This window comes from Adiantum capillus-veneris, chromosome 28, assembly GCF_014529385.1.
Source record: "Adiantum capillus-veneris isolate H3 chromosome 28, ASM1452938v2, whole genome shotgun sequence".
In the NCBI taxonomy this organism is placed as follows: Eukaryota; Viridiplantae; Streptophyta; class Polypodiopsida; order Polypodiales; family Pteridaceae; genus Adiantum; species Adiantum capillus-veneris.
In genome coordinates, this window is record NC_140958.1 from 138,890,296 (window position 1) to 138,909,209 (window position 18,914).

General features: G+C 45.9%; 1 protein-coding gene and 2 pseudogenes across 1 annotated transcript; all 3 read right to left on the reverse strand.

The window, feature by feature from the left end:
* Positions 1 to 6,491: 6,491 nt before the first annotated feature.
* LOC147421377 (uncharacterized) lies at positions 6,492 to 7,882 on the reverse strand (annotated as a pseudogene).
* A 1,653-nt stretch (positions 7,883 to 9,535) lies between these two features.
* Positions 9,536 to 10,145, reverse strand: LOC147421378 (uncharacterized). Its single transcript, XM_086504864.1, has one exon. It carries the CDS (start codon positions 10,130 to 10,132, stop codon positions 9,806 to 9,808), a length of 327 nt encoding a protein of 108 aa, XP_086360990.1. The 5' UTR covers positions 10,133 to 10,145; the 3' UTR covers positions 9,536 to 9,805.
* Positions 10,146 to 15,614: 5,469 nt separating this feature from the next.
* On the reverse strand, positions 15,615 to 16,978 carry LOC147421379 (uncharacterized; annotated as a pseudogene).
* Positions 16,979 to 18,914: the final 1,936 nt, after the last annotated feature.

Consider the following 18,914-nt stretch of genomic DNA (forward strand, 5'->3'; position numbering starts at 1 on the left):
AGATTGCACATGACAATCCCAGATATGCGCTCATCATCTATGGTTCGCCATAGCGTGTCCCGGGATTTATCAAATCCGTCTAGCCACTCTCCAATGTACACTAGGGACTCTGATACCAACCAACCTTCTGCCATGCTACCCTCCGGACGTGCCTTTTGACGCACATATCCCTTAAGCGTTTTCATGAAACGCTCTAAGAAGAACATCCATCTGGAATGAACTGTGCCAGCTATTTCCACCTCATCAACTATGTGAATAAGAAGATGCACCTGAATGGTTAGCATTGTAGTAGGAAAATGTTTCTCAAACATGCACACAAGCTCCGCAGCATTTAGTTTGGCGAATGGTATGGAGTCTACGTCGATCTCCTTTTGTGAGATCCATTGCACCAGCTTTGCAAGTTTGTAGATTGTGTTACGGATGTCGAGAGACAAACATCCCTCAATGGCAACCGGTAAAATAAACTGTAAAGTATGTGCAGCAATGATATTAAAGTCCACATTTTATGCAATGATATTAAAGTCCACTATGAACGTACCTGACACATTTTATGCCAATCGTGTGACTTCAAACCGGTAAGCTTTCCTTCTTTAGTAAAACACGTTCGGAGCGAGTGCATTACGCCAGTGGGGGTCCGCAAAGATCGAATGGCCTCTTTTACTTTGCGTTCTTGGGCTCCTGTGAAAATCCATGGTGCTTTAGGAAGTTTTATCGATCCATCAGACGCTGTTTGCGGCCAATATTGCTCCATACGATCCACATTTCTAAGGTCAACTCTGGCTCCCAAAGTATCTTTCTTGCCGGTCAAATGGTCCCATAGTAGATTACCCACATTCTTGAATATGTGCATTGGATCGAGCAAGTGATTGATCACGAGTCGGGGCCAGTATGGTAACTCGTACCATAGAGATAGTCTCTTCATCCCTGGAGGCAATCCGTCATCGCACATCTCCTTCTGCTCTAACCATGCTTGTGCAGACATCCTTGGTGGCTCTCTTCCCAAAAAGCCGTCGCGTAACACATGATTCTCTGGAAGATACGCTTGATGACCTTCGTAGATTTGCTTCTTCAGTGAGGGTGCCCTACGTGCATTCAGTCTAGGTCCACATGTGACACATGCTCTGTATCCGCTTGTTTGAAGCCCTGCATGTATACACATGATAATAGATCAACTATGGGAAAAAACAAGATTTACAGTGTCTGAGTGAGGAGTGTCAATAGATCACCTGAGCATTCTGTTAGCCCGGGATAGTCATGCATGGTCCACATTAGAATACCTCTGATCAAAGCATTCCGTCGTCCTGTGTGTCGGCTCATATCCACCACCTCTATGCCAATCCACAATTGTTGTAGCTCTTCCAATAGTGGACGAAGATACACATCCATATTCCCCACTTTATATCGCCCTGGCACAATCAAGCTTAGCCATAGGTGCCCCTTCTTCGTAGTCAACCACGGGGGAATGTTGTAGTTGACGATGACAACGGCCCATACACTGTAAGATGTTGATCTTTGACCAAATGGATTTACGCCATCCATAGCCAGGCCTAAGCGCAAATTTCGAGCTTCCCTGGCAAAATCCGACCATGTTCCATCTATATGTTTCCAGGCTGCGCAATCTGCAGGAATTCGTAGCACACCATCCGAAGATTTATTCTCCTCATGCCATGATGCTAGGGCGGCCATGGACTTACATTCGAAGAAATGCTTGATGCGAGGAAGCAAAGGAAAATGTCGCAAAACCTTTTGTGGAATTTTTGTCCCGTGGAGATCTACTCGATATCTTTCGGAATCACATTTCGGACACTTCTCCATGTCTGTGTATTCCCCTCTGAAAAGAATGCAGTCATTAGGACAAGCGTGGATAGAATTGTAATCCATCCCCAAGTTTCGCAAAATCTTTCTTGCTTCATCTCGGGAATCTGGCATCACATTGTCAGCTGGTAGAATGTGCTCTTTCAGCAATCTACACAACATAAAAATATGATACAGTCGTGTAAAAATCTATCAGATCATTATACATTTAGAGTTCTATTAAAGTAAACTAATTGTAATAGATCACCTGAAAAGCGCTGTGACGCTAGTGTCACTCCATCCAAACTTTGCCTGCATGTTGAGAAGAACCAGGAGTGCTTTCAATCTAGACATACGTGCTCCATTATACAATGATGTATCGGCTTCACTTTTCATATCATCATAGATAAGCCTTTCTGAATCCATGATCGTCTCGATCATTTCATCAATCTCGGGCTCAAACATTGCCTCGTTGGGAATGTGCTCTGCATGATCATCCCCCGAGCTGTCAGAGGCTACATCTTGTGGCCTCACATATGCTGCTTGACCAAAGCGCCTGCGAATACGTCTATTGGGTTGCAAGATTGCTGCTTGTTGGCCAGCGTCAGAGTCCGACGAGTTATAATTGGCAACAACTCGATCTATAATAGATGGATCGAACTCGCCAAATTCGCGAACGTGCTGCAAAGAAACACGTCTTGTCCGTCGCACAGCATGCTTGCATTGATTACAAGGACATAAGACCCTCGTTGAGAGATAGGTGTTTCGGTTGGACGGTCCCACATCCTCGTCGCTACTCATAATGAGGATAAAAAACTTATAACCTGGACAACAAATTTAATATTCTATTGGCATTCTTCGTCTTCTCTCTCTCTCTCTCTCTCTCTCTCTCTCTCTCTCTCTCTCTCTCTCTTTACCTCACATTCTCTAGTCATGTCCAATCCCCGCACACCTCGGTCTAGAGGTGCACGGAGATCAGAACCACCGGGTTATAATCTCGTCTTTATTGGTCAATACCTATATTTGTGGGTACAAGAAATCTAGACACCCACGTCTACATGATACTGCATGTAGTGGACAAAATCCCTTTGCCTCTTCTCTAGCTGTAGCACTTCACTTCATCTTAACATCTTTTCACAGTAGATCTTTTCACTGTTCGTCTAACTCTAAACCCTAAACCGTAAGTAATTCTTGCGTGGACTCGATCTAACGTAAATAAGCGTAAATCTAAATAAACGTAAATCTAACTAAAAATAAAGCTAAATCTAATTTAACGTAAGTCTAATGACTAGAGGTTGTCTAGATGGTCATTGTGTCGGGGATGTAGTGACTCTTGCCGCCCTGAAGATCCACCTTCTTCCCTATCTTCTGAAGACATTTCACCAGTACTTTTGGATCGACGGAGCCCACCATGAGTGAAGGCAGCAATACCCTATATTCCATTGAGGGCTTTCTTCACCCGCTTCATGCAGGCATCGCAGTCTATGGAGACCCGCATCTAATCTAATATAACGTAAATCTAAATCTAGCTTAAATAAACGTAAATCTAGTTAAAAATAAACCTAAATCTAATTTAATGTAAGTCTACATATAACCTAATCTTTAACGTCTTTTAAGATAGTTTCCTACGACGTTATAACTCTCTTCTTCCTGTGTGTGTGCGCGTGTGTGGATGTGTGTGCCAATAAAAAGAGATAAATGGTATAACCTTTCTATCACCCATGCCAAGTATGATAGATTGATTATGCCATTTCTCTCTTGAATAATAGGTCTTCAGTTCGACTCCTCGTCGGCTAGATCTTTAGGTCTTTTAATTTTAATTAGTTTCCTACGACGCTCCCTTAGTTTCTCTTTCTTTCTCTCTCAATGTGTGTGCGTTTTTTTGGATCGTATGCATGTTTTCTTTCTCTTTTCCTCTCTCAATGTGTGCGTTTTTTGTTTATGCATGTTCTCTCTCTCTTTTCCTCTCTCAATGCGTGCGTTTTTTGTTTATGCATGCTCTCTCTCTCTTTTTCTCTCTCAATGTGTGTGTGCATTCTTTGTTTATGTATGTGTGTGCGTTTTTGCACTCTCTCTCGCTCTCTCTCTCTCTCTCTCTCTCTCTCTCTCTCTCAAAAACACTATGTGTGTGTGTGTATGTGTGTGTGAGAGAGAGAGAGAGGGAGAGAGAAAGAGGGGAAGGGAACATGAGAATGAGGAGAGGGAAGGAGCATACCTGGCTCTTCTTCCTCTCCTCGTGTGTGTGTGTGTGTGTGTGTGTGTGTGTGTGTGTGTGTGTGTGTGTGTAAAAGAAAAAGAGAGAGAGAGAGAGAGAGAGAGAGAGTGAGGGAGAGCGTTACCTGCTCTTTGCTTGAGGGCGCCGAAAAACTCAGATCTGAGATCTGAGTTTTTGGGCGCGCTCGGTTATTTTTTTTACCCTAGCTGGCGTCGCTATGAGCGTCGCTATAAGCGTCGCTATGAGCGTCGCAAATTTCTTTGTAAATTTGCGACGCTCATAGCGACGCTCATAGCGACGCCGGGATTTTTTTTTTTTGAGCGTCGCTGTGTGAGCGTCGCTAATATGAAGAGCCTCTTGTAGTGGGTCAAAGAAGTTTTGATTATAAGACACTTGTGTGGACCATCTAGTAAAAGACCGAGCCCTCTCAAAGTGGATGATATTCAAAGGATGAAGAAGACATGCTCTTCAATTACAAAAGTGCAAAGATTTTTAGGTGCATGTATCTTTTATTTGATATGGTTACCCCATTTTTCATATGTTGCAGAGGTTTTATACCAATTTCTCAGGAAGGGACAAAAATTTGTTTGGAAAGAAGAACACTTAAAGTTTGTTGTAAACTGATGAAGATGTTACAAGAGGATCCTACATTAAGGAAAGGAGATTGAAAAATATTTGAGTACACTGGAGAAGTAGGAGAACTGGACCAAACAAGAGTTTAAGAGAATTTGTAAGAAGGCTTATGGGTATTTCTTACAGGATGGGATTTTATAGAAACATCCAAATAAGCAAAGAGGAATCTGTCAACGAGTGGTTTGTGATAAGGTAACAACTCCAAGTTCTTAAAGAATTCCATGAGTCATTATGGGTAGGTCCCAGGGGAGTTTGGGCACTTTTGCAAAAATCAAAGATTGATTTTGGTGAAAGGGAATGTATAAAGATGTGGTACACTTGGTTGAAACTTATACTGTATGTCAAATGTACTCAAATGAAAAGCACCATTGAGAGGGGGAAATGGGAAAATACCTAGCACATAATATGATTACCTCTCTATAGCCCAATGATTTCATAGCACACCTATCCCCTATTAAACATACATACGAAGACTCGATCGGCTAACAACTATTGTCCATGCCCATACCCGACCGACCTGACAACACATACTCGATCGATTGCAAAACATAACATGATAGCTTCTACCTTCAACCCTTCAGAGTGCCATACTTCCACACACACACACACACACACATATATATATGAAATACACTAACAAAGAGCACACAAAAATAACCCTATCACATCCCTCGCATGCACACATTTTCCTTTGAGCTCTCATATCGACACACACCGATATCCGCATAAGAAACACTCACACGCTCATGCTCAAAGCTCACACGTACATGACATATAACTATAGTCATGAGGGGGAGAGAGTAAGAGAACACTGAATCCAAAATAGAGCACACATATATTCACACTAAATTCCTCAAAGAAAAGGAGTCCAATTCTTTTTCTTCATTCCACTGGTCGGGCCTTTCAAGCATTACATCATATTGTTTTCCTCTTGCTTATGCTACCACCCACACTCCCTTGCGGATTGCCATATTCCAATGCTCATGATCACCTCCTCAACAACATAGGCAGCCTCTCTCTCTGCTATAATTTCCTATCCTCGGTAGTCAGTAAAATTGATGGCAAAAACAATTGGATAATGGGCGGCTACCACCTTCATCTACTATAATATGGCAGGGCCTCCATCGACCTCCTTGCTGACAACCACCTCTGCAAGCCCAACTTCAAGCTCTAGTGGCCATCCCAATCTGCAGCATCACAACCAACTTCCCTTCTGTAGCTCTCTCAACCCATGCAAGTCGCCCTCTGTTTTTCACGTGGCCTTGCTCACCATTCGTCTCCTCTCATGCCATTCTCTGTTAAACCGCCCACCAAACCTTCTGCCTCTTTCCTACAGTAGCACCCTCCTAGTTCTGATCACGCCCTGCACATTCCTTCCCTACCCCTCACGGCCTCACCCTTTTATGCAACTGGCCCATGCGGCCCCCATTTCCCCTCTTGCCATGGCGGCCTCCTCTTGCTGCTCTGAGTGACCCCAATCAGCGGCACTTCAACCATTTTCACCCCTTGCTGGATGCGAGCCCGGCACAATAGGTCACCTGCAGTACACTCATTGAGACTCCTCCCTCTCTAGCTTCCAAACAATGTGCAGCTCTCTAAACCTCCCCCTTGGCAACAATATTGGCCCCTCTCTGTACTGTGAGCCACCACAATTAGAGACCTCCCTCGACTTGCTCACGATCGAGCTCCTCTGCTCACCAAGGCCCGTCCCAGGGCTGCCCCTTTTATGCAACTAGGCCATGCGGCCCCCCTTTCCCCTCTTGCCATGGAGAGAGAGAGAGAGAGAGAGAGAGAGAGAGAGAGAGAGAGAGAATACGCAGAGGCACGAGTTAGAGACAAGGCGTTAGCCAAGGCAATGTGATGTTGATGATTACCAAGGGTGCAGTCATATACAATACGTATGGCAGTTACACGGCCATGTGATTCATGGGAATGTGGGCCGTTATGCCTACTAGGATGACAACTGTATGGTGATGTGGATTTATTATTCCCACACGCCCCCTTAAGACACATCGTCCATACAGAGGCATGTATGTGTGCATACTGTGATGTGATCATGAGATAGATCTACATGTTTGGAAAAATACAATATGCGTATGCAATTATTCTTGGTGTGACTTCTGAGGTCTTCAACCTGGATCAAGGTCTGACTTCGTAATGAAGAAGATTAGCAACTTTGATTGCTGCTTTGGTCGAGCTTTGAAAGGTTTCTTCAGATCCGTAGCATGAATGATTTCACGAGCTTGGTCATTGCACATTCGCCCCCCCCAAGCGAAATGAAAGCATGAGTTTATGACTGGCTGAATGAACCGCAAGGGAGACAAGGTGAGGTTTCAGCATCCTTTCATGGTGTGTTTTAGGCTTCAGTTGAGAGTGTAAAATGGAGGTCTTGTAGACATGACCACCAGGATCAAAGGGGGTAGTAGGGACAACTCTTGGCAAGGGAAAGTTTGTTGTATCATGGAGCTGAGAATTGGTTTGAGGGAAAGGCTCACTTGGAAAAGGTTCAGTTAGAGTAGCCAATGGAGAGGAACTTGGGTAAGGGGCTACAGAATGAGTTGATGGCTCAAATGGTTGAGTTTGTTTTCCGCAGTGAACGGGAACTGCTTCATAGCAATCAAGCAAATCCAAGTTGAAGGGTGGTGGTACACTTGTGATCACTTCCAGCAAGGTTGGGGATTTGAGGGCTGTACCATTGTCAGCAGCAGCATGGGCGCCATCACTTTTGATGGCAGCAGGGAAGGTTGCTACTGTTGCAGCATCTACAGGTATAGTAACACCCGCGCCAGTAGAGTCGTCTTCTGCAGCAAGAATTGTGGCTTGGTCTGGGACATCACTACTGGGGAAAGAATCCATGGTTTTGCCTGTAGAGGTAATTTGGAGGAATTTTGAAGAGTGGAGTGCCCCCTCGTGGAGAGATTGTTCATGCGGTGTAAGGAATGTTTTTGCTTGGACTGCAGTTTGTGCAAAGAAAGTAGCAGCCAAGCATGAAGGGGCCGCTGTTGTTGCACCTGAAGAGGACATTGAATGAGTAGCGACAGGAGCAGTGGGATAAGCTCCAGAGATAGATTTTGTTGGCCCGGCTCTTTCAGTTGAAAGCAGGGCAGCTGGACATTCAAACTGCAATCTGGCCCTTCGGCCGTCAGGCGACAAAGGTTGCAGCCTTCGCTGCACTGGGAGCCAGTCGGTTGTGTGCTTCCACAGTATGGTTTGCTTGGTGTAGAGCGTCTGCATGGTGCCTGACTAAGTGGTTAGCATAGGCCAAGGCGTTAACTGCAACAGAGATGGAATGATGGGCTGGCTTGGCAGCTTCAGCAACAGACCAATATACATGGGTGGATTGGACCATCGGATGCTCTTCACGAATAGAGGGTGGCAGGCTGAGTGTGCAGGGCCTGCAGCAAGTCGAGCCTGGGTGAAATGAACCAGGGCGGAGTTCTTGGCAGCATTTCCCGAGAGAGTTCGGGGGTGGCATCATGACCATCGACATCATCATCAGCCTTGATCAGAGGCTGTGGTTGTGGTGTGACGCATCCTTGTCGGATGCTTAAAAGGGCAGGCTTCAGAGCCTCAGGTTCATGGCGGAGTGGTAAGAGGTAGACGCCAATTGTTGGACTTGGCTCGCGAGGCGGCTCGTCATCATAGCCTGTTGGAGCGTCTGCAACTGCGCGCCGTACCTTGGTTGGTTGAACCACTGCCTCAACCAAGTTGGCAGGAAGGGCGCCATTTGTGGTAGCATCATTACCAGCTTCAGTGGCAAGAGGCTGAGCATGAGCATGAAGGGGTGCGCCAAGGTCGGTAGCGCCAGCATGAGCAACGACCTCATCGCCAAGGGGTTGGGCGAGGCTTATGAGCTCGCCTGGAGAGGGGCTCTTCATGAAGCCGCAGGTTGAGGGGCTCACTTGGGAAGGGGCGCAGAGAAATTGGCGGGCTCGCCGCAGGGCCGTTAAGAGTACCATTACCAGGTTTGTTGCCCACAGCAGCAGGCAGTGCGCAGGAGGTTGCATGCGTGAGGTGCTTAGAGAAGAGCCAGGATCCCCTCGCTGCGATGATACCATGTGAGAGAAAGGGAGAGAGAGAGAGAGAGAGAGAGAGAAAGAGAACACGCAGAGGCACGAGTTAGAGACAAGGCGTTAGCCAAGGCAATGTGCTGTTGACGATTACCAAGGGTGCAGTTATTTACAGTACGTATGGCAGTTACACGGCCATGTGATTCATGGGAATGCGGGCCATTATGCCTACTAAGATGACAGCTGTATGGTGATGTGGATTAATTATTCCCACATGGCGGCCTCTGTTGGAATATTAATCCATGTCATCATCCTCATCAACCACTAACCCATGTCATCGTTCATGATGTCAAAAAGCACACATCCCTATGAATCATGTGAACCTTGTAACTGCCACTGTAACTGTATATAATTGTACCTCTGGTAATGGAACAACATCGCCTTGGCCACGCTCTGCTTATCTCTCTGTCCCTTCTCTCTCTCTCTCTCTCTCACACCTTCTCACTAAGCACTACCTTATCACATGGTATCATCGCAGCAGGCCATCCCGGCTGCCCTGTGCCGAGCCCCACGTCCATGACCCTGCGCATTCTCTGCTACGGCAAAGAGCCTCCTTGCTGGTAACCCTTGCTTCCCTGCACCGAGCTAGCCATGCCTCTTGCGCCAATCTACACGCAGGAACCAAGGAGCATCCCTCGCCTCGCTCGAGATTTCTTCAAGCCTCTCCTCGTGGCCAGTGCTCACGACCCCAAGCCAGCAGACGCCGACGTTGCTGCAAACAGTCCAGACAGGCCAGCCACGACCTCAGCAGATGCCCATCCTGCTGACTTCCACACTGCAGGCCTAGGTGACGTCGCACACCGGTGAATGACGTCCCTGCAACCCAATCGGCCGTTGCTAACACTGCTGCAGAAAACAAGGCTTACACCCGGCCTGTTGGAGAAAAAGACGATGGTGAAACTCCTGCTGCCCTTGAAACAACTCTTGCAGACGACCCTGCTGCGGCCAAGACTGCTGCCCACGCTGCAAAAGAAGGGGTTGTCAACAAAATCGCTGCTGCACATGATGCTGCACCACCCAATGATGTTGTTTGTGCTACAACCATCATTGAAGGCCTGCTCTCAAGCCACGCTGCTCCGGTGGTTCAATTCGCTCAAGCCTGGCCTGTCCAAGTTGCTGACAACCTTGGCGGATCCTTGCATGCCGCAACTCCAGACGGGACCCTTGACGTCCTTCTTGCAGCCAACCCGGTCGAATCAATCAATGTCGAAGCTGACATTTTACTGGCCCCTTGTTGCCATGATGCATTCCCTGCAGCCAATGATCGTGCTGCGTTCAATTCAGTAGTGCCTGATGCTACCCAGCTTGCGGCCAAGACAGCCGTCCATCTGGTTGCAGACGGATCATTTTGTGCCACACCACGTGCCGACAAGCTTGCTGCAGCTGATGTAGATGCCAATATTGATGGTGATTCCACCATAATCGAGGCCTTCCTCCGGAACCTTGCTGATGCAGAACCTGTTGTGGAGGTCCAACCCACACCTTCTGTTGCAAACCCCGTGAAGCACCCTTCAAGGCCTCTGATGCTGCTTCACACAGCCCGGGCATCCATGAATGGCGAGCCCTTTCATGCCCACCTACATGCCTCACGCGTCGCCAGCCATGTGACCAAGAAATCTATCAATGACCTGCCTCACGCGTCGCCAGCCATGTGACCAAGAAATCTATCAATGACCTTGCTGCCACATCCCATAATACTGACAATAAGATGGTAGCCGTCATATCAACCAAGGTTGATGACGTTAGTGCGAACCCCGCCGCCATCAAAACTGATGGGAGCCACGCCGTTACCGACCTTGGTGCAGCCCTCAAATTTGCCAAAAATGCCGCCAAAGACAGGGCTGCAAACAATGTTGCCGGACCTACAACAATACAACCTTCTTCTGAAGATGGCAATGGTGTCGAGACCATCATTGGGAACCTGGCTATTTCCCCTCTGATTGTTGGCGCCACTGCTAAAGCCCTTCTTGCCAACCTGACCACTCCTCATGTGGTTAAATCCACCAAGGCATGGGATGACGTTTCAAGAACTGCCCACCCAACCAGCCATGCACCTGTTCCCAATCTTGATGTTGATGTAGCCGCCAACTATGCACCTATTCCCAATCTTGATATTGATGTAGCCGCCAACTACAAGCCTCAAACCTCTCGGTTGCTTAAGCCATGCACCCTACCTGCTGCTAAAAGTTGTCTGAGGCAGGTCAAACCTCAAGTTGCTGAACTTAATGATGAGGCACACATCTCTACAGCAATTTACTGCGAGAATTCAACCTGGCCATCTTTCCCACCATTATGGTCTTCCATTGTTTTTGATCCCGGTGGCCATGTCTACAAGACCTCCAACTTACACCCTCACGTGCTGCCCCAAATAAACCATGAAAGGATGCTGAAACCTCACCTTGGCTCCCTTACGGTTCATTCAGCCAATGATAATCTCATGCTTTCACTTCGCTTGGGGGGGCGAATGTGCAATGTCCAAGCTCATGAAATCATTCATGCTACGTACCTGTCAAAGTACTTCAAAGCTCGACCAAAACAACAATCAGAGCTGCTAATCTTCTTCATTACGAAGTCAGACCTTGATCCAAGTTGAAGACCTCGGAAGTCACACCAAGAATAATTGCATAAGCATATTGTATCTACCCAAAGCATGTAAATTGAATCTCACACTTTACACATGCATGCCCTTTGTATGACGACATGTCTTACGGGGGCGTGTTGGAATATTAATCCATGTCATCATCCACATCAGCCACTAACCCATGTCATCGTTCGTGATGCCAAAAGGCACACATCCCTATGAATCATGTGAACCTTGTAACTGCCACTATAACTGTATATAATTGTACCTCTGGTAATGGAACAACATCGCCTAATTGGCCATGCTCTGCGTATCTCTCTGTCCCTTCTCTCTCTCTCTCTCTCTCTCTCTCTCTCTCACTAAGAACTACCTTATCACAGCCTTCTCTTGCTGCTGTGAGCGATCCCAATCAACGGCACTTCAGCCATTTTCACCCCTTGCTGGATGCAAGCTCGGCATAGTAGGTCACCTGCAGTGCACTCATCGAGATGCCTCCCTCTCTAGCTTCCAAGCAATGTGCAGCTCTCTGAACCTCCCCCTTGGCAACACTGACCCCTCTCTGTACTGTGAGCCACCACAATTGGTGACCTCCCTCTTGCTCATGATCGAGCTCCTTTGCTCACCAAGGCCCGTCCTTGGGCGGCCCAATCCCCCCGTCCTTCTCATGCTGCCTCCTTATCACCAAAAGCCCTACTCGACCTGCTTGCCATGCAACTATAGTGCTCCCCACCGCCATGCAAGCCGATGCTTTTTCCTTTTTAAGCTCCTAGTTAATTATGGCTTCTCTATAAATAGCTAGCATGGCCTGCTTTTCCACAGTCGGAAACTTAAGAATCTCTTGTTTAGCCTCACTTCCCACACATTTGATTGCAGTTGATCATCGATGATATAAGAGCTCCAACCTGGCACAACCTTACATAGTTACTTCTCTACATGCCTTCGACTCCCAGGCTCCACCATCGGTATGGCTTCGATCACCCAAAGCACTGCTCCCCTTATCATCATTAGAACAAAGTTTCAAGGCCTTATAATCGTACATTTATAAACAAGCCGACTCCACAGAAATGAGTCTTGGGTGATGAGATCTTTGAAGGGAGAGGTGAGACCATAACGACCATCGACTAGCTTTAGCTACCATGGCTCGCAATTAAATATCTATTGAATATATGCCTTCAAGTATAAGAAATCCTTGACCTCACAAAATTGGAGCATTCATTTTACATACATATCATGTCACCTCCATATGGAATGCTATTTTTCAAACCCAGCCCTTACAAAGTTTGCGGCTATCAAAGCTTGAAAACTACCATTACCCTCCTACATGTCATGTCTGACTTACATATACTAGTAATGCCTGACGAACCTTGCATCATGCAGCTATCCAGGCAATGTGACATCCTCCTGCTAATCTTTATATACCTGCTTCCTTCATGTCCATGGGTCGACAGTGTTTGGTTGCACCATCATTTCCCACCCCCTCTTGAGCATTCATGCTCAACTACTGTATTATTTAGATAAGACATGATTGCATATTAGAAGACTGACACTTAGTATGTACCTAAGCAGTAGATAGAGAGAGAGAGAGAGAGAGATTTTATCAGCTGTAGAATTCTCCCGGATTTAATGGAAATCCATAGGCTCTCCCAACTGTGATACAAACTCCGCTAGGATCAAATACATGGCATTAAGCACATCCATCCATCTGTATATAGTACATGCATAATCAATCTTTTTTGCATCTGTAAACCCAAAAACAAGCCTCTCGTACAGCTTAGCATAGCATAAAATTTTAACATGTATCCATACGCCGACTTCATACACTGAATGAACCTCTACACCAACCTGTGAAGCATCTGTACCACACATGATTATTCTCTCACCTGCTAGAGAGCTCTCCATAGCAGACCCCTCATCAAGAGAGATTTACAAACTGTGCAAAACTACCTGTAAAGCAACTTTCAAAATCATGTCCATCAATAGCATAACAACCACCTTTGGCAACCTGTCTTCCACTACCGTTGCTTCTTGCATAGTGAAACCTACCTGTTTTTCAAGCATACCCTATGTTGTAGGTCCTTCAAACGGCATACACTCCATACCTGAGTCACCATGCCAATCTTCGTCCACCATAGCCTTTGATGCTTCATCTTCAACCACCTTATGCGAGAGAAAGTCCAATTGCTCGACCACCGTTGCTTGAACATTAACATGCTCTTCAAGTACTTCTTCTACGACCATATGATCATCTCTTAAGCGAGAAAGAAATCCATTTATTACCTTATTTTATGGTGGGTCCGCTCTTCAACACGATCAGTAGGGCAAGGTTGCACAACCCCCTGGCTAGCTTCTTCATGCATAGCTTCAACCATCGCTTTGCCAACAACTTCAAGCTTGTCCTGTGAGATTTCTACATCTTCACTTGCTTCTTCATGCATACACACTTCGCATGTCCAGCTTCTTCTTTGCTTTCCTGCTCTTTACCATGGTTAAGTATTCATCATTTTCATAACTTTCCACATCGGAAAGCTTGACGTTCTCGTTAATCTTGGGATGTAAGCATTCCAAAAACCTCTCTAACTTAAAGTAGTGGCTGGCTCGGGACTGGCTAGCAGCTTCTAATTGCTGCCAAATATTTTCAAATTGCTGTAAAAAGGTTGTAAACTCACCGCTTACATCTTCCTTCACCCTCTCTCTTGGCAACAATGGCCCCTCCCTGTAATCTGAGCCACCACAATTGGCGACCTCCCTCTTGCTCACGATCGAGCTCCTCTGCTCGCCAAGGCCCGTCCTTGGGGGGACTGCCCCTTTTATGTAACTGGACCATGCGGCCCCCCTTTCCCCTCTTGCCATGGCGGCCTCCTCTTGCTTCTCTGAGCGACCCCAATCAACGGCACTTCAGCCATTTTCACCCCTTGATGGATGCGAGCCTGTCGCAATAGGTCACTTATAGTGCACTCATTGAGACGCCTCCCTCTCTAGCTTCCAAACAACGTGTAGCTCTCTGAACCTCCCCCTTGGTACCACTCGCCCCTTTCTGTACTGTGAGCCACCACAATTCGCAACCTTCCTCTTGCTCATGATCGAGCCCCTCTGCTTGCCAAGGCCCGTCCCTGGGCTGCCCAATCCACCCGTCCTTCTCATGCTGCCTCCTTATCCCCAAGCCCTACTCGACGTGCTTGGCTTGCCATGCAACTGTAGCGCTTTCCACCTCCATGCAAGTGAATGATTTTTCTTTTTTTAGCTCCCAGTTAATTCTGGCTTCTCTAAAAATAGCTAACATGGACTCCTTTTCCATGTTCAGACACTTAAGAATCTCTTGTTTAGTCTCACTTCCCACACCTTCGATTGCACTTGATCGTCGATGATATAAGATCTCCAACATGGCACAACCTTACATAGTTCTCTACATGCCTTCGGCTCCCAAGCTCCACCATCGGCATGGCTCCGATCATCCAAAACACTACCCGCTTTAGCATCATTAGAACAAAGTTCCAAGGCTTCACGATCGCACATTATAAAAAAATCCGACTCCAAAGAAATGAGTCTTGGGTGAAGAGATCTTTGTCGGGAGAGGTATGATCGTAACGACGATCGACCAGCTTGAGCTACCATGGCTCCCAATTAAATATCTATTGAATATGTGCCTTCAAGTATAAGAAATCCTTGACCTCGCCAATTTGAAGCATTCATTTTACATACATATCATGTCACCTCCATATGGAAAGATAGTTATCAAACTCCAACCCTTACAAAGTCAGCGGCTATCAAAGCTTGAAAACTACCATTAACCTCCTACATGTCATATCTGACTTACATATCCTTACAATGCATAATGTACCTTGCATCAAACAGATATCCAAGCACTGTGACATCTTGCACCTACTCTTTATGTACCTGCTTCTTGCATGTCCCTGGGTTGAGAGTGGCACCATCATTGCCCACCCCTCTATTGAGCAATCATGCTCAACTATTGTATTATTTAGATAAGGTGTGATTGCATATTAGAAGACTAACACTTAGTATGTACATAAGTAGTAGACAGATAGAGAGAGAGAGAGAGAGAGAGAGATTTTATCAGTTGTAGAATACCCCCGGATCAAATGGAAAGCCGTAGGGGCTCCCAACTGTGATACTTGCAAACTCAGTCAGGATCAAATACATGGCATTGAGCACAGCCATCCGTCTGTAGTACATGCATAATCAACCTTTTTTTTGCATCTATAAACCCAAAAAGAATCCTCTCGTGCAGCTTGGCATAGCATAAACTTTCAACATGTATCCATATGCCGGCTTTGTACACTGAATGAACCTGATCACCAACCTAAAAAGAATCTGCACCACACATGATTATTCTCTCACCTGCTAAAGAGATCTCCATAGCAGACCCCTCATCAAGAGAGCTTTGCAAACTGTGCAAAACTACCTGTAAAGCAACTTGCAAAATCATGTCCATCCATAGCATAACACCCACCTTTGGCAACCTGTCTTCCACTACCGCTGATTCTTGCATAGCCAAACCTACCTGTTTTCCAAGAATACCCTCTGTTGTAGGACCTTCAAATGGCATACACTCCATACCTGACTCACCATGCCAATCTTCATCCACCATAGCCTTTGATGCTTCATCTTCAACTACTTCATGCGAGAGCAAATCGGATTGCTCGACCACCCTTGCTTGAACATTAACCTGCTCTTCAAGGACTTCTTCTACGACCATATCATCTACTAAGCGAGAAAGAAAGCCATCTATTATCTCATTTTCTAAGTAGGTCGACATCGCCAACACCTTCTGGAATGCACTGCTGCTCTTCAGCACCATCAGCAAGGCAAGGTTGCCCAACCCCTCTGGCTAGCTTCTTGATGCATAGCTTCGACCATCACTTTGCCAACAACTTCAAGCTTGTCCTGTGAGCTTTTCACATCTTCATTTGATCCTTCATGCATACACACTTCAGCTACGACGACATCCTTGCTAGCCAGGCTAACAAACCCTTGTACAGCAACACACCAAATTGGAGGCACAAATTGAAACAAAGAACCGAAACGGCTTACCAACGATGAAGCAACTACCTCGTTGACGCTTGAACTCCCCTTTGGCTTCATGGCATGATGCAACTGCGTTGTCGAGCTATATCCATAGTCTGTCGGCTTCAACAAACCCATCTCCAGCTTCTTCTTTTCTTTCTAGCTCTTTATCTTGGCTAAGCAGACAAGGTTTGCATAACTTTCCATATCGGCAAGCTCGACCTTCTCTCTAATCTTAGGATGTAAGCACTCCAAAAACCTCTCTAACTTCAAGTAGTCGTTTCCTCAAGACTGGGTAGCAGCTTCTATGCGCTGCCAAATGTCTTCAAATTGCTTTAAAAAGATTGTAAACTCACCGCTTACATCTTGCTTCAAAACCTTCAATTTTTCACCCACTTCTGCAGGAGAAATCCTCTTCTTGAAGTCTTGGATAAACCGAGCTCGAACCAGCTTTGACTGCCGATTGGGAACTTCCAATCCCTTGAACCAAGCTTTGGCCTTCCCTCGCATCACCAACGGCACAGCCCTTGACTTGGCTTCATCGATCACCATTCACATCGACAACATCTAGAGCTCCACATCTGACATCCAATCTTCAGCATCTTGCTCATCCGAGAACACTAACTCACAATGTGACACCATGTTATTGAACCACGCCATCACTTGAGCAATCAGTGTCATCCTCAGTGGGGGCACCACAAGATGGAAAGGGAGAAATGGAAAAACATCCATCACATAATATGATTGCCTCTCTATAGCCCAATGATTTCACAGCACCCCTATCCCCTATTTAACGTACACACGAAGACCCGATCGGCTAACAACTATTGCCCATGCTCATACCCGACCGGCTTGACAACACATACTTGATTGCAAAACATAACATGATGGCGTTATTTTTTTCTTCATTCCACTGGTCGGGCCTTTCAAGCCTCTTGCTTATGCTACCACCCACACTCTCTTGCGGATTGCCAGACTCCCACCTCCTCAACAACATAGGCAGTCTCTCTCTGCTATAATTTCCTGTCCTCAGTCGTCAACAACAATTGATGGCAAAAACAATTGGCTAATGGGCGGCTACCACCTTCATCTACTAAAATATGCGAAGGCCTCCACAGACCCCCTTGCCGGCAACCACCTCTGCAAGCCCACCTTCAAGCCCTGGCGGCCATCTCAATCTGCAGCATCTCAGCCACTTTCCCTTATGTAGCTCTCTCAACCTCCTCAACACAAGAAACTTTGGAATCTTTCCCACTTGATATTACCACAAGGGATATTACATTCCCTCTTTGTTTCCCATTTGATACTCAAATTCCCTAGAGTGAATAATTTATGGGGATATGAAATTCCCTTGATAGTACTAAAAATCCCTAGAGTGGATAATTGTGGGAATATGAGTCCCTTGAAGGGAATAGAATCTTCCCTCCTAGGATTATTTTTTTGAATGTGGGATATTTACACTACACCGGGAAAGTTAGATTGAAACAAATTTCCCTTTTATCTAGAGGGAAAGTATCACCCTCTTGCATGTCCCACGTGGGAATGTTTGATTTTATAAAAAAAAGAGAAAAGACTCTCAAGAGAGAGAGAACTGATGCTTTTGATTTTAAAAGCTTTTGGGGCTCTGCTTTTGAGCATCCCTTGTAACCTTTAAATTAGTGGTGAGGGCCTCACTTCTCAGAGCATCTGGACGCAAAGTCTGAGAGTGAAACCCTAACCGCTCTCTTGTACTTTGATGATTGATTAATACAAAAAGAAATACCGAAAGGGGCGCCAGTCTTTGGGGCCAATATCTCTAGGCACGGAACTCCGCTGGGCCAGTGCAAATCTATTGTGATCTGTGAATTGTTTTGAAGTGGTTATTTGGTGCTGTCGCGGTTGATTCTTGACTTGGAGTGTCCAAGTTTGTTACATTCCATGTGGGTTTTTTTTTCCCACCCTTTTGAAGGTGATAATTATTTTTTTCCCATAATATTTTCACTTAACGTACAACCTATAGAAGACGTTAAAGCTATCCGCCCCGCCCCGCACACCCACCCCCCCCCCCCCCCCAAACGCACACCCACACAAACACATAAATAGTACATTCAATGCAAGAACTACTTGAATATGTTTCTAGTTCCTGCCATGTTGAGAGTGTCCGTGTGTCCACGTTCCATGCATTCTCTGCCAATTGAGGATTATCCAACTCCTAGGTATCGTCCTACCTTGCATGAGATGCTAGTGTTCCATAAGTTACTGTTTTAAAGCATTGTTTCAACCTTATCATATTTTTGGTTTGCCAAATGAGTCGCATGGTAGTTTTTCATTTCCACATCAATCATTTGCTACTTTTTAATCGCCACATCAACCACCTACTATTTTTAACCAACAAGCATCTCAAGCTCCTCTTCAACCACCTTACCATGAAAACCTAGCACAAACCTACTTCTCTAAAGAACCCTTCATGCTCACACAAGTACTAATAGCTTGCTCCAAAGAGAAAAAGGTTCCTTGCACATCTACTATCTTTGGTAAAACTCATCATTAAATACCACTATCTTCGTACAAAAACTTAAGCATAACTTTATTATGATAAGAGGGATCACATATTTTG

What these genes read in the sequence shown, in the direction of transcription:
- LOC147421378 (XM_086504864.1), bottom strand. Translation starts at nt 10,132, where the DNA reads ATGGTGGAATCACCATCAATATTGGCATCTACATCAGCTGCAGCAAGC.